This window comes from Gorilla gorilla, chromosome 7 (assembly GCF_029281585.2).
Source record: "Gorilla gorilla gorilla isolate KB3781 chromosome 7, NHGRI_mGorGor1-v2.1_pri, whole genome shotgun sequence".
Lineage (NCBI taxonomy): Eukaryota > Metazoa > Chordata > Mammalia > Primates > Hominidae > Gorilla > Gorilla gorilla.
In genome coordinates this window covers 129,264,885-129,280,731 of record NC_073231.2, presented here as the reverse complement: position 1 = coordinate 129,280,731, position 15,847 = coordinate 129,264,885, and the positions used below count along the sequence as shown (strand labels likewise).

Here is a 15,847-nt window from a genome sequence, read left to right as displayed (position 1 = left end):
TGTATGTGGAGGCATTTTATAACTGATAAAATATGTCAATACCCTATGAGTTTTGGGCCCAGCAACTTGTAATACAGCTGAAATTCTAACTCAGCCACTTACAAGGTAAGAACCTTTGACAAAGGCCAGGCGTGGTCGCTCAGGCCAGTAATCCCAGCACTTTGGGAGGCTGAGGCGGGCGGATCACGAGGTCAGGAGTTCGAGACCAGCCTGGCCAAGAGACCAGCCTGACCAATATGGTGAAACCCCGTCTCTACTAAAAATACTAAAATTAGCCAGGCATGGTGGCAGGTGCCTGTAATCCCAGCTACTTGGGAGGCTGAGGCAGGAGAATTGCTTGAACCTGACAGACAGAAGTTGCAGTGAGCCAAAGATCACACCATTGCACTCCAGCCTGGGCAACAGAGCAAGACTCCAACTCAAAAAAAAAAAAAAAAAAAAAAGCTTTGACCATCTTGACCTCTCCAAGAATCTGCTTTTCTCATTTGTAAAATGGGCATAATCATATACTTTAAACACACAAAAATCTTAGTTAACACTGGTTCCCTGCTCTCTTTAGAAATGGGGCAGAATGGGTGTTTTGGGTTGGAAGCCTCCTGGCTGGAAAGAATCAGGAGCAATTATGTGATATGTCCGGGAACTCATTTGGGGGAATCCCTGTGAGTGGGATTCCCCATGCCCCTCTAGTAAGAAAGGGACATAATTTTATTTTTATTTATTTATTTATTTTTGGAGACAAGAGTCTCACTTCACTGCCCAAGATGGAGTGCAGTGGTGTGATCTCGGCTCACTGCAACCTCCACTTCTCAGGTTCAAGTGATTGTCATGCCTCAGCCTCCTGAGTAGCTGGGATTACAGGCGTGCACCACCACACCCAGCTAACTTTTGTATTTTTAGTAGAGATGGCGTTTCACCATGTTGGCCAGGCTGGTCTCAAACTCTTGACCTCAAGTGATCCACCCACCTCAGCCTCCCAAAGTGCTGGGATTACAGAGTGAGCCACCGTACCCAGCCTATGCTTATTTTTAGAGACAGGGTCTCACTCCATAGCCCAGGCTGAATGAAGTGCAGTGGCTCAACCACAGCTCACTGCAGCCTCAAACTCCCAGCCTCAGCCTCCTGAGTAGCTGGGACCACAGATGCACATCACCACACCCAACTAATTTTAAAAATTATTTTTGTGTGTGTGGAGACAAGGTCTTGCCACGTTGCCCAGGCTGGTCTTGAACTGCTGAGCTCAAGCAATCTTCCCACCTCAACCTTCCTAAGTACTGGGATTACAGGTATGAGCCACTGTGCCTGGCCTTCTCAAGAGGCCTGATTTTTAGAAAGTTCTTTCTCATACTGAACTGAAATCAATCTTCCCATACCTTTGCCCCAGATGAATCTCTCTTCTACGTGACAGGTCTTTGGCTATCTGAAGCAGCAGTCAGAACCCACCTAAGTAAAGTGATGCCCAGTAGTACATCAAACAGAGCAGTAACTGAGCTGCACCCCCATGCATAGGAAACTAGTCACTTCGGGCAGTACTCACAGCTCAGCTGTTGGGTTCCTTTATTTTTCTAGTTAAGATACACGCACCTTTGCTCAAAATGAGCTACACTAACACTCTGTTCACAGAATGTGGCTCAGTCTGTCAAAGCCTAGTTTCTTTTTTTTGGAGGGAGCGGGGACGGAGTCTCACTCTGTCACCCAGGCTGGAGTGCAGTGACACAATCTCAGCTCACTACAACCTCCACCTCCTGGATTCAAGCGATTCTCCTGCCTCAGCCTCCCAAGTAACTGGGACTACAGATGCATGCCACCACTTCTGGCTAATTTTTGTATTTGTAGTAGAGATGGGGTTTCACATGTTGGCCATCACATGTTGGCCATGGCTGGTCTTGAACTCCTGACCTCAGGTGATCCACCTGCCTCGGCCTCCCAAAATACTGGGATTACAGGTGTGAGCCACCACGCCTGGCCCAAAGCCTAATTTCATCCACGCCATGCTACCTAAAAATGAAGCAAGGCATGAACAGCCCTGAGGATGGTCACCATCTTACAGAAGTAGACACTCTTTCAGTTCATCAATCTTTGCCTTGCCTGTCTCAAATGCTCTATAAAACTAGGCTTAAAATACGGAAGTTGGACATATTTTTCTCCCATGGTTTTCCTTTTCTCTAAAATAACTAGGAAACTACAAGGGAAAAGTGATGGTTGTGGTTAAAAAAAAAAAAAAGTTGGGGGGTGGGGAGATTGCTACTGCTACTGACTACTTCATATGATATGTACTATAGAGTAATAAAAATTTACTGACTCGGCCGGGTATGGTGGCTTACGTCTGTAATCCCAGCACTTTGGGAGGCTGAGGCATGTGGATCACCTGAGGTCAGGAGTTTGAGACCAGTCTGGCCAACATGGTGAAACTCTGTCTCTACTAAAAATACAAAAATTAGCTGGGCATGGTGGCTGGTGCCTGTAATCCCAGCTACTCGGGAGGCTGAGACAGGAGAATCGCTTGAACCCAGGAGGCAGAGGTTGCAGTGAGCCAAGATAGTGTCACTGCACTCCAGCCTGGGTGACAGAGGGAGACAACCTCTAAAAAAAAAAATTTTACTGACTGTTTCAACATGACATATGGTATATGTCATATTATGTCATGATAAAATTTCCTTAATCTAAATGTTCTAAGGCCAGGTTTGAAGAAGATAATTATCTCTCTGGCTTATACAAGTTTTTGGGGAGTTTACCGCAAATACCTTCAAGAGCCTATAATGTACAAAATACTGTGCTAAGTGCTTGGAGGATATGATGATAAATTAGAGCTTACAGACCATGAGCAGAGACATACAAATCCATAAGTGGCAAGCATCATAGAAGGCCATAAAAGATGCATGCAGAAAGGAAGAGGGTGTCATTAATTCGGAGGGATATGGGAAGAGGTATAGGTTGTAGTTTCTCTTTGTTCATTCCCCTCTAAGGGTGGGCTTAGAGTTAATACAAAGGGGCCAGGCGAAGTGGTTCATGCCTGTAATCCAGGCACTTTGGGAGGCCAAGGCAGGCGGATCACCTGAGGTCAGGAGTTTAAGACCTCGGATCACCTGAGGTTGGGAGTTCAAGACCAGCCTGGCCAACATGACAAAACCCTATTAAAAATACAAAAATTAATGGCCGGGCGCAGCAGCTCACGCCTGTAATCCCAGCACTCTGGGAGGCTGAAGCGGGTGGATCATGAGGTCAGATGTTCAAGACCAGCCTGGCCAACATAGTGAAACCCCGTCTCTACTAAAAATACAAAAAATTAGATGGGTGTGGTGGCAGGCACCTGTAATCCCAGCTACTCAGGAGGCTGAGGCAGGAGAATTGCTTGAACCTGGGAGGCAGCGGTTGCAGCGAGCTGAGATCGCGCTACTGCACTCCAGCCCAGGCAACAGTGCGAGACTTCGTCTTAAAAAAAAAAATACAAAAATTAGCTAGGCGTGGTGGCACAAACCTGTAATCCCAGCTACTTGGGAGGCTGAGGCACGAGAATCGCTTGAGCCCGGGAGGCAGAGGTTGCAGTGAGCCAAGATCGCACCACTGCACTCCAGCCTGGGTCACAGAGTGAGACTTCATCTCAAAAAAAAAAAAAAACAAAACAAAAAACGCATAAAAATAAAAACACAAAATCAGCCGGGCGTAGGAGCATGCGCCTATAATCCCAGTTACTCAGGAGGCTGAGGCACAAGACTCACTTGAACCCGAGAGGCAGAGGTTGTAATAAGCCAAGATCGCACCACTGCTCCTCCAGCCTGGGTGACAGAGCAAGACTCCGTCTAAAAATTAAAAATAATAAAAACTACAAAGAGTTCATGAATCCACAGATACCACAAGCACTACTGGGAAGCTGAATACATAATGTGGCTTGAACATGCATTGTTATTTTTGAAATATATGTAAATGTTACACAGAAAAAAATGTAAACTTCGTAAAAGTCACTGACTTTTTAGTCCCTTTTAGTCAGCAATTGTTTTTCAAGAGCATAACGAATATCATGTAGGAGAATCCCATGAAAGTTTCTATGTTAAAAAAAAAGGGGGAGATGATCTTATACTCGGAAATACAAGGAGTCACAGCTGAAACAAAAATACCTGTAGGTGGGGTGCAGTAGCTCACAACTGTAATCCCAATGCCTCGGCTGAGGTGGGAGGATCACTTGAGCTCAGGAGTTTGAAACCAGCCTAGGCAATGTAGCAAGACCCTCCAGAAAGAAAAAGAAAAAAAGAAAGAAAAAGAAACAGAAGAGAAGGAAAAGGAGGGAAAGGAAGGAAAAGGAGGGAAAGGGAGGAAAAGGAGGGAAAGGAAGGAAAAGAAAGAAAAAGAAAAGACAAAGAAAGAAAGAAAAAGAAAAGAGAAGAGAAAAAAGAAGAGAAGGAAGGAAAGAGAGAGACAGAAAGAAGGGAGGGAAGGAGGGAGAGAGGGAAGGAAGGAAGGGAGGGAGGGAAAGGAAGGAAGAGCAAGCGAGTTGTGGAAGAATTAGAAGAAACTATTCTAAAATTCATATGCACCAAAAAAGAGCCCAAACAGCCAAAACAATCCTAAGCAAAAAGAACAAAGCTGTAGGCATCACACTACCCAACTTCCAATTATACTAGAAGGCTATAGTAACCAAAACAGCATGGTACTGGTACAAAAACAGACACACGGACCAATGGAACAGGTTAGAGAACCCAGAAATAAAGCTGCATATTTACATTTACAACCATCTGATCTTCAACAAAGTCCAATAACAAGCAATGGGGAAAGGATTCCCTGTTTAATAAATGATGCTGGGATAGCTGGCTAACCATATGCAGAAGATTGAAACTTGACCCCTTCCTTTCGCCATATACAAAAATCAACTCAAGATGGATTAAAGACTTAAATGTAATACCTAAAACTATAAAACCCTAGAAGAAAACCTAGGAAATACCACTCCAGACATAGGCCCTGGCAAAGATTTCATGATGAAGACTCCAAAAGCAATGGCAACAAAAACAAAAATTGACAAGTGAGACCTAATTAAACGAAAGAGCTCTGCACAGCAAAAAAAAAACTATCAATGGAGTAAATAGACAACCTACAGCCAGGCGCTGTGAGGCTCATGCTTGTAATCCCAGCACTTTGGGAAGCCCAGGCAGGAAGATCACTTGAGCCCAAGAGTTCAAGATAAGCCTGGGCAACATAGAGAGACCCTGTCTCCACAAAAAGTAAAAAAAATTAACCAGGCATGCTGGCACACATCTCTAGTTTCAGTTGCTTGGGAGGCTGACATGAGAGGATTACTTGAGCCTGGGAGGTCAAGTCTGCAATGAGCTGTAATTGTGCCACTGCACTCCAGCCTGGGTGACAGAGTGAGACCCTGTCTCAAAAAAAAAAAAAACCCAAAACAAAAAACAGACTACCTACAGAATGCAAGAAAATATTTGCAAACTATGCATCTGATAAAGTCTAATATCCAGAATCTATAAGGAACTTAAATAAACAAGCAAAAAACAACCCCATTAAAAAATAGGCCAAGGACATGAACAGATACTTCTTCTCAAAAGCAGATAGACAGGCACAGTGGCTCATATCTATAATCTCAGCACTTTGGGAGGCCAAGGCGTGTGGATCACTTGAGGTCAGGAGTTCAAGACCAGCCTGGCCAACATGGTGAAACACTGTCTCTATTAAAAATACAAAACTTAGGCTGGGCGCGGTGGCTCACGCCTGTAATCCCAGCACTTTGGGAGGCCGAGGCAGGTGGATCACGAGGTCAGGAGATCCAGACCATGGTGAAACCCTGTCTCTACTAAAAAAAACATACAAAAAATTAGCCGGGTGTGGTGGTGGACACCTGCAGCCCCAGCTACTCCGGAGGCTGAAGCAGGAGAATGGTGTGAGCCCAGGAGGCGGAGCTTGCAGTGAGCCAAGATCGCGCCACTGCACTCCAGCCTGAGCAACAGAGCAAGACTCCATCTCAAAAAAAAAAAAAGAAAAGAAAAGTACAAAACGTAGCTGGGCATGGTGGTGCACACCTGTAATCCCAGCTACTCTGGAGGCTCAGCTGGGAGAATCACTTGAACCTGGGAGGCAGAGGTTGCAGTGAGCCGAGATCGAGCCACTGCACTCCACCCTGGGCAACAGAGCAAGACTCCATCTCAAAAAAAAAAAAAAAAAAGGAAAAAGAGACATGCACATGGCCAAAACAAGCATATGAAGAAATGCTCAACAACACTAATCATTAGAGAAACGCAAATCAAAACCACAATGAGATACCATCTCACTCCAGTCAGAATGGCTATTCTTAAAGTCAGGCCAGGTGCAGTAGCTCACATCTGTAATCCCAACAGTTCGGGAGGCCAAGGCAGGAAGACTGCTTGAGCCCAAAAGTTCAAGACCAGCCTGGGCAGCATGGCACAACCCCACACTACAAAAAATATAAAAATTAGCTGGGCATGGTGGTGCACACCTGTAGCCCCAGTTACTCGGGAGACTGAAGTGGGAGGATTGATTGACACCAGGTCGAGGCTGCAGTGAGCCATGATTGCACCACTGCACTCCAGCCTGGGCGACAGAGTGAGATTCTGTCTCAAAAAATGAATAAATAGGCCGGGCACGGCAGCTCACGCCTATAATCCCAGCACTTTGGGAGGCTGAGGCGGGTAGACCAAGAGGTCAAGAGATCGAGATAATCTTGGCCAACATGGTGAAACCCCGTCTACTAAAAATACACAAATTAGCTGGGTGTGGTGGTGCATGCCTGTAGTGCCAGCTACTTAGGAGGCTGAGGCAGAACCGCTTGAACCCAGGAGGCGGAGGTTGCAGCGAGCCTAGATTGCACCACTGCACTCCAGCCTGATGACAGAGTGAGAATCCGTCTTAAATAAATAAATAAATAAAAATAAACAAATAAAAATAATTTAAGAAGTCAAAAAAGTGGTGATGCCCACCTGTACTCCCAGCTACTCAGGAAGCTGAGGTGAGAGGATCACTTAAGCCCAGGAAGTTGAGGTTGCAGTGAGCCATGATCATGCCACTGCACTGTAAGCCTAGGTGACAGAGTGAGACCCTGTCTCAAAAAAAAAAAAAAAAGGCAAAAAATAACAGATGCTGGCAAGTTGGTGGAGAAAAGGGGATGCTTATACACTCCTGGTGGGAATGTAAATTAGTTAAGCCACTGTGGAAAGCAGTTTGGAGATTTTTCAAAGAACTTGAAACAGAACTACCATGTGACCTAGCAATCCCATTACTGTGTATATACCCAAAGGAATATAAATCCTACTATTAAGACACATGCACATATATGTTCATCACAGCACTATTCATGAGAGCAAAGATATAGAATCAACCTAGGTACCTATCAATGGTGAACTGGATCAGAAAATGTGGTATATATCATCCACCATGGAATACTACACAGCAATGACAAAGAACAAAAATCATGTCATTTGCAGCAACATGGATGGAGCTGGAGGCCAATATCCCAAGTGAATTAACACAGGGACAGAAAAGCAAACACTGAATGTTCTTGCTTATAAGTGGGAGCTAAACCTTGAGTACACATGGACACAAAAAAGGAACAGTAGACACGGGGCCTACTTGAGGGTAGAGGGTGACAGGAGGGTGAGGATCAAAACTATCTATCTGGTAGTATGCTCACTATCTGGGTGACAAAATAATTTGTACACCAAACCCCCAACACATACACTTTACCCATGTAACAAACCTGCACATGTAACCCCAAATCTAAAATAAAAGTTGGAAGGGAAAAAAACTCAAACAAAATATGTGATTGGATAATATCTGAAATGTTCTTTAAACTCTAAACAAAAGCATAAGGGACTCAAAAAAGGGAGAGAGGCAGGGAGGGAAGAAAGGAAGGAAGGAAGGAGGGAGGGAGGGAGGCAGGGAAGAAAGGAAGGAAGGAAGGAAGGGAGGGAGGGAGAGAGGGAGGGAGAGAAGGAGGGAGGGAGGGCTGTGGATTTGCCCCAAGCTGTCAGCTGATCATCTTGGCAGCAGAAAGGCTGGGACGCTCCAGGGGTTCCCAGTGATGAGCTGAGGTCAGAGATGCATGCAGATGGGGAGGACCCCTGGCACAAGGCAGGCACTCCACAATTGTTTGAAAAACACAAAACAATTAAGTCAGAATCAGAAATGCTCTGCTGACAACACAGTCCCAAACAAATACTGGCTGCCACTATTATCATTAAGCAGGGTCTTGAAGCGTAAGTAACATCTGGAAGCTAACATGACGGAAGCTAACAGAAGTAGACAGGAGGCATTCATTTCAAGTTAAAAAACCTGCAGGATGGCCGGGCACGGTGACTCATACCAGTAATCCCAGAATTTTGGGAGGCTGAGGCAGGTGGATCACCTGAGGTCGGGAGTTCAAGACCAGCCCGGACAATGTGGTGAAACCCCGTCTCTACTAAAAATACGAAAATTAGCTGGGCATGGTGGTGGGTGCTTGTAGTCCCAGCTACTCAGGAGGCTGAGGCAGAAGAATGGCTTGAGCCCGGGAGGTGGAGGCTGCAGTGAGCCAAGATGGCACCATTGCACTCCGGCCTGGGCAACAGACTGAGACTCTGTCTCAAAAAAAAAAAAAACCCACAAAGCTGCAGGAGCCAAAGTAGTGTGGTGTCCCCACCTGATGTGTTCAGACAGGGTAGAGCACTGGTTCTCAGCAAGAAGCGATTTTGCCCAACCCCTACAGGACACTTAGCAATGTCTGGAGACATTTTTGGTTGTCATAACTAGGGCTAGGGTGCTAACAGTATCTAGTGGGTAGAAGCCAGGGATGCTGCTACACGTCCTGCAATACACAGGACAGCCTCCATAGCAAAGAATTATCATGCTCAAAATGTCACTCAAGCCAAGATGGAGAAACTCTGTGGTAGAGTGGTCATCTCTTACCATTCTTCTACAAGACTGCTCTAACTCCAATACTCCAATTGTACCAGCCTCCTCACTGTTCCTATCACACTCACAGCACGATTCCTTCTCAGAGCCTTTGTACCTGCTGTTCTCCCTGCTTAAACGACCATCCTCCAATAGTTGCAAAGCTCCCACCCTTTTTTTTCAGATCTCTTTTCAAATATCACCTTATCAACAATGTCTTCTCAAAATATCCTAATAGAAGATAGGTCACCATCCTTTATCTTATTTTTCTCATAGTATTTAACATCACCCAAACATGGTTTACTTGTTTTTTTGGCTTTTTATTTTTTTTTGAGATGGAGTCTTGCTCTGTTGCCCAGGCAGGAGGGGGCAGTGGCATCAGCTCACTGGAACCTCCACCTCCCAGGTTCAAGCGATTTTCCTGCCTCAGCTTCCCGAGTAGCTGGGATTACAGGTGCACGCCACCACACCTGGCTAATTTTTGTATTTTTAGTAGAGGCAGGGTTTCTGCATGTTGGCCAGGCTGGTCTCAGACTCCTGGCCTCAAGAGATCCGCCCACCTCGGCCTCCCAAGTGCTGGAATTACAGGCGTGAGCCAGCGCACCGGGCCTTATCTGCTTTTCTCTCAAAATGAAAGAACCAAGGGATCCATGAGGGAATTTGTCGATTTTGTTCACTGCTATATCCCCAGTGCCCAGAAGTATGCCACATACTCCAAGTGCCTAATAAACATTTATTGAATGAATGAATAAAACAATGACTGGACATTAGGGAGGAGAACTAACGGGATTTAGAAGAGAGGCAGGACAGAAAAATAGTGCAGTAGTTAAGATGCATGAACTTCAGAATCATGAAGAGGTTCCAGTTTCAGCACCACCACTTGCTAGATGTGTGATTTGGGGGCACAGAACAGCCTCTCTGTGGCTCAGTCTTTTTATTAGTAAAATGAGGATAACGATAATAAAAGAAGGTACCTCCTGGACATCGATGGAAGCACCTGCCACTGAGCCTGACATGCAATCAGGGCCAAACAAATGCTAAGCTCTTGGTGGCATTGGTTTAGTGACCAGCAGAAGGGGGAGGAGTAGGTTTAGATAGCACTGAGGTTTCCTGTACAAGGACTAGAAGCTGGGGAAGAAGCCATTACTCAGGAAAGAGTAGGTATGAGGGCTAAGGCAAGGGCGGTACTTCAGCTGCAGAGGTGGCCTAGGACAGGTGTGCAATGCGTGGATTCCGGGGCCAGACTCTGACTGTAAATCCCCACTCCTTCATTCACATGCTACGTGGCCCTGCGCAAATTACTTGCAGCCCTCTGTGCTTCAGTGCTCTCATCTTTAAACTGGGGATAACAATACCTACCTCTTACGGTTATTGTGATGCTCAGTGATTTAGTTTACCTAAACCACCCAGAACAACGCGTGGCATATAGCAAGTGCTGTATGAATGTAACCATTATTATAATGACAATATGGTTAAGATCATGGTTTCTGGTGCCAGCGAGCCTGAACTGGATTCCTGGCTGCTATTTGCTGGGTGACCTTGGGAAGTTATCCCAAACTCTCCGTGCCTTCATTGTCTTACAAAATTAAAATGACCTTCACCTCAGTCTGAAACCCCACAGGCTTCAGCAGAGTAACCTCCAAAGATTTTCAGAGCTCCACCCTTCCTGGCCCCGAAGCAGAGATCTGCTGAGCAAATCCAACCGACAAGCGCCAGGCACAGGTAATGCACTATCGACCCTATGATTCCGGACGAATTCCCAACCCCATCCAATAGCCCACGCTCTACTCAAGAGACGAGAGCTGCCATTCCCGCTCCCTCCTCCCGCAGAACTGTAGAACCCGCCGGTAGAGGCCGGGAGCGCCCCCGAGGAGGGGCCGGGAAAAGGCGGGGCCCGGTTGCGACTCGCCGCCCGGGAGCCTGGGAGACCCAGAGGCTGCGCCCGCGCCCCCTCACCAGTAGCAGCTGCTGTAGACGCAGGAGTCCCGCGGGGGGCTGGCCGGCTGGTAGTGGACAGCAGCGGGGCCATTACCCTCCATGGCCGGCTAGCTGGGCCAGGGCCCGGGCCGGAGGAAGACCGACTGGACCAGACGTAGGAAAGGGAGGGCTTGTAGTGGCCCGCGTGGGTTCCCGGCGCGGGGTGGGCGGAGCCCGGGGGGGAGAGGGCCGGGGCAGTTTCCGGGTGGTGGGGCCAGTAGCGTGGTGGGCGGGGCCAGGGCGGGGCTAGCAGCGCGAGTTCCCGGCGCGGGAAGCCCGGGACGAAGTAGGCGGAGCTCGGGGCAAGCGGCGCCAGTTCCTGGGAGGGTGGAGCCCAAGCGAAGTGGGCGGGTCCGGGGTGGGGTGAGTGGCGCGAACTCCCGGTGGGCGGAGCCCGGGACGAGGAGGACAGCGCGCTTCCGGGTAGGCGGAGCCCGGCTGGTGGGTGGGGCCCGGGATGGGGCGGGACTGGAGGACCGGGCTCTGGTGGGCGGAGTCAGGGGCGGGGCCCCGGTGAGCTTTGGGAGAAGAGGGGTCTCTGGCGGCGGCTTGGGGAGGAGCTAGGTTTGGGCTTGGAGTTGGGCCCTGAATGGCGCTTCGCTGTGAATCTCCCCGGGGAGGCTCTTCCAACCAGGGGCTGAGCTTCTGCGCTGTGGAGAAGCCAGGTGAGACACTGAAATAACAGAGGTTTGGGTGTGAAAATCCACGCTTCTGCACTCAGCCTGGAGTCTGCGGGAGCCCAGAGAAGAGGAGGGGAGTGGAGGTTAATTCCAGTATGACCGCATCGAGGACGCTTTCCGAAAGGGATAGCACCCCAAATCTCATTCTATTGTAACTTAATCTTTTAAATTGGAAGGCCTGTAGCTATTGGTTCAAAAAGATATATTAATTCCCTGATACAGTAAATTTGAAAAAAAAAAAGTTTAAAGAGTCCATATGGTATCCTTTTTGTGTTAATCATATATTTGTTCAATTACTGGCAGTCTGGAAGAAAATACACCATATTGTTAAAATAGTGTTTAGGGCCGGGCGCGGTGGCTCACGCCTGTAATCCCAGCACTTTGGGAGACCGAGGCGGGTGGATCACGAGGTCAGGGGTTCGAGACCAGCGTGGCCAACATGGTGAAACTCCGTCTCTACTAAAAATACAAAAATTAGTTGGGCGTGGAGGCGCGCGCCTGTAATCCCAGATACTCGGGAGGCTGAGGCAAGAGAATCGCCTGAACCCGGGAGGCGGAGGTTGCAGTGAGCCGAGACAGTGCCATTGCACTCCAGCCTGGGCAACAGGGTGAGACTCCGTCTCAAAAAAAAAAAATAGTGTTTATCTCTGGTGAATGAATGATATTAATATAAGGGACTTTCAGTTTCAAGGACTTTACACTTTACAGTCTTCTGAATTGTTTATATTTGCAATGAGCATAGCTAGCTAATCAGGGTACTTCCCATTATAAAAACTGAGATGTTTACATTGATTTTAGCCATCCACAGTTGGATTCTCCAATCTCTTCAGTCTCAAAGCTGATAAATCCTAAAGACTTGGAGCACAGTTCCTGTGTCAATTACCAATTTTATTGCCTCTCAGCTCCTAATACAAACTTCCACATAGCCTCTATGCTATATAACAACTCTGGTAAACATTTCTCCTTTAAAGTGAGTGGGAAACCCTATAAGCTAGAAGGGATTGGGGCCCTATCTTTAGCCTTCTCAAGCAAAACAATTATCAGCCAATAATTTTGTATCCAGCGAAACTAAGCATCATATATTAAGGAAAGATACAGTCTTTTTCAGACAAATGGTGAGAGAATTTGCCACTACCAAGCCACCACTACAGGAACTGCTAAAAGGAGTTCTAAATCTTGAAACAAATACTGGAAACACATCAAAACAGAACCTCGTTAAAGCATAAATCACACAGGACCTATAAAACAAAAATACAATTTAAAAAACAAACAAAAAAAAAAACAAGGTACACAGGCAACAAAGCACGATGAATGGAATGGTACCTCACAAGTCAATCCTAACATTGAATGTAAATGGTCTAAATGCTCCATTTAAAGTGAGTGGGACAGGTGTAGTGGTGAGAAGATCCTTGTGGAGTCTTCCCCAGCCCCAGACTCAGAACATGGTCCCTTCCTAACCTTGCAGGTTTAGCCTGGCAGTAACCTTTCTTCAGCCTCTTGACACAAAAACCAGGGTCCTCCCTAACCCTACCTTCTATACGGTAAGGTACTGAATAGAGTTTCCTTATGTGTTATCGTTATGCCTTTATCATAGTTAATAATAATTTTTTGGGGGGGGACAGGGTCTCCCTCTGTCACCCAGGCTGGAGTGCAGTGGTGCAATCATAGCTCACTGCAGCCTCAAACTCCTGGGCTCAAGTGATCCTCCAGCCTCAGCCTCCTGAGTAGCTGAGACTGCAGGCACGCGCCACCGTGCGCAGCTAACATAATTAATAGTTCTTTACATTTAACTTCCCTTGCTTGACCTACTGTGTAGTTTCTTATCCTGATTGGGCACAAACTACTTACTATAGGACTTTGAAGCCAGGCTGGGTAGGTTCTACAACTTGCTAGTTGGGTCACCTTGGGCAAAGTTACTTCACTCTTCTGTGTCTCACTTTCCTCATCTGTAAAATGAAGTTAATGATAATGCTACTACCTCATAGGGTCATTATGAGGATTAGTTGAGTTTATGTATATAAAGTACATAGAATAGTTAGTAGCATATAATATAAATGTTAGCAACTATGATTTTTTGTTTAAAAAAATCTGATTTCATTATTTCCCACATACCCTATACTTTTTTTTTTTTTTTTTGAGATAAGAGTCTCACTCTGTTGCCCAGGCTGGAGTGCTGTGGTGCAATCTTGACTCACTGCAACCTCCGCCCCCACCACCCCAGCTAAATTGTGTATTTTTTTGTGGAGGTGGGGTTTCACCATGTTGGCCAGGCTGGTCTCAAATTCCTGACTTCAAGTGATCCGCCCGCCTCGGCCACCCTCCCCGCCGCCATACTCTTGTCACTGAGTGTCTTATTCTTCCTTTGATACCCCAAGCCTTTGCACAAGATGTATGTACACTCTGTCTGATGCACTCTTTCACATGCCTTATTTGCAGCTTTTCCCAGGAAGAGTTTATTGTTGGCTTCCATCTTCCTGGAGCTTTTTTTCCTGTTTTGTCACAACTTTTTATTCATATGTCTTGAAAAGCAGTAGCATGCTCAGCAACTCAATCTGTCTCTACCTCTGCCATGAGCTCTTCCAGGGCATGGGTCTTGCCCTGAGAGGTAGAATAGTATAAATAGTGCTGTAGTCAGAAACACACTCAAATCTTATCTTGGCTACTTACTACCCTGAGTGACCTTGGATAAGTAACACTAGGATTTCTGAGTGTCAGTTTCTTTGCCAAATGAGGATAATAATAGTAGAGTGCTTATCTAATGGGTGCTGCAGTGAAAATTAAATAAACTAATCTCTGCAAAACACTTAGCATAGTGCCTGGCAGAACATAGGTACTGTCAAAAATAAACATAGCCGTGGAACATCAGTCAAAGCAATGAAAACAGATTTTATTCAGCAACTATTGACAGTAGGGGAAAGAGCTGAGCTCCATTCCAATTGTGCAGAGGTAATTTGGGCATTTGGAAAGGAGAATGAGGAAGCAGGGAGGAGTTGGGGGGTGGGGAGGGGGGCACTCATTAGAGCCAGGGAAGTGAAAATTACAAAGGGTTGGTCAGTGTAAATACCATTAGGCCAGTGTCTGCTAGCTGGCAGTTATCTAAGTTAGGATTCTATCCTCCCACAGAGACTGGAAGTCAGAGGCCCTATCCTTCCTGATGATTACATTTCAAAGGAATGGCTCTCTAAGTCCTTGAGAAGGACTTCTGAGTTGTAAGTAATACATATTTAAAATTCTAAGCCCTTTTAGTAAATGCTCTAAGAAAAGGAGGTCAGGGGCCTATCATCAGGTACTGGCAACAACAAATAGTAAATTTTCCTGGGAGCTTTGAGCTTTCTTAAGCAGGCATTTTAATGGGGGGTTTGGGGGAGAAGGCTGACATAGCCTTATACTGCTAGAAGCCATGCTAGAGTTTGGTCAAGTCTGTTAGTGCAGGGATTTGGAACCAAGTTGTGCTGAGAGTTCTGCAGTTCTCAGTACCCTACGTAATAAACAACTACATAGGCCGGGTGTAGTGGCTCACCCCTGTAATCCTAGAACTTTGGGAGACCAAGGTGGGAGGATCACTTGAGGTCAGTTTGAGACCAACCTAGGTAACACAGCAAGACCCTGTCTCTACAAAAAAAAAAAATTTGTTTAATTAGCCAGGTATGGTGGTGTTTGTAGTCCTAGGTACCCAGGAGGCTGAAGCAAAAGAATTGCTTGAGCCCAGGAGTTTGAGGCTGCAGTGAACTATGATTATGCCACTGCACTCCAGCCTGGGCAACAGAGTGAGACCCTCATCTCTTAAAAAATAAATAAAATAACTTAAAAAAAACTACATAATTTTGCAGTTATGATTATTATCATCACATAGCTCTGAGCAGGGTGTAAGCATGGTAGTTGGCATAAATCCTTGTTGGATTGATATTTTTATTAATTAAAATACAGATGACATTGCTGTAACAAAGAAACCCAAAAATATTAGTGACTTAAATGAGATACAAATGCATCTCTCATTCCACAGCCTGAGCATATACATTCTAGAGCTGATATAGTGTCTCTGCAATATCTGTTACCCAGGCTCCTGATGTCTTATTGGGGGCCATATCTAGAGTGATGCCCTAGTTCGCGTGGCTGAAGATGGCTTGCCACCCTACCTGCTGATTGCATTCTGACTGGTAAGACCAGGGAAAAGTAGTGGGAGGTTCAAGGACAAAATCTGCAGGTTATGCACATCACTCTGCTCACATTCCACCGATCAAAAGATGCTCACAGGATCACATCCAGGTGTAAAGGAGATCAGGAAACATACAGTTTATTCTGAGCAG

The 15,847-nt window shown here is 46.2% G+C and overlaps 2 protein-coding genes across 12 annotated transcripts in view; one reads left to right on the top strand and one right to left on the bottom strand.

Moving 5' to 3' along the window:
• The window catches only part of NTAQ1 (N-terminal glutamine amidase 1), a 46,183-nt gene extending 35,092 nt beyond the window's left edge, over window positions 1-11,091 (bottom strand). For 4 of the 11 annotated variants that reach the window (XR_008667841.2, XR_010135039.1, XR_008667842.2 and 1 more), the window contains exon 1: window positions 10,840-11,046. Coding sequence is in view for 3 of the 11 variants with exons in the window: in XM_031014132.3 (XP_030869992.2) it covers window positions 10,840-10,922 (83 nt within the window). In the remaining 8 variants the exon portion in view is untranslated. Of the gene's footprint in view, window positions 1-4,112; window positions 4,326-10,839 lie in introns of those variants that run through there. The other 7 variants (XR_010135040.1, XR_010135041.1, XR_010135038.1 and 4 more) reach the window with 5 other exon arrangements.
• A 296-nt stretch (window positions 11,092-11,387) lies between these two features.
• ATAD2 (ATPase family AAA domain containing 2) overlaps window positions 11,388-15,847 on the top strand; it is a 96,539-nt gene continuing 92,079 nt past the window's right edge. The window contains exons 1-2 of the mRNA XM_055348718.2: window positions 11,388-11,525; window positions 15,600-15,697. The gene's annotated coding sequence lies outside the window, so the exon portion shown is untranslated. The remainder of the gene's footprint in view (window positions 11,526-15,599; window positions 15,698-15,847) is intronic.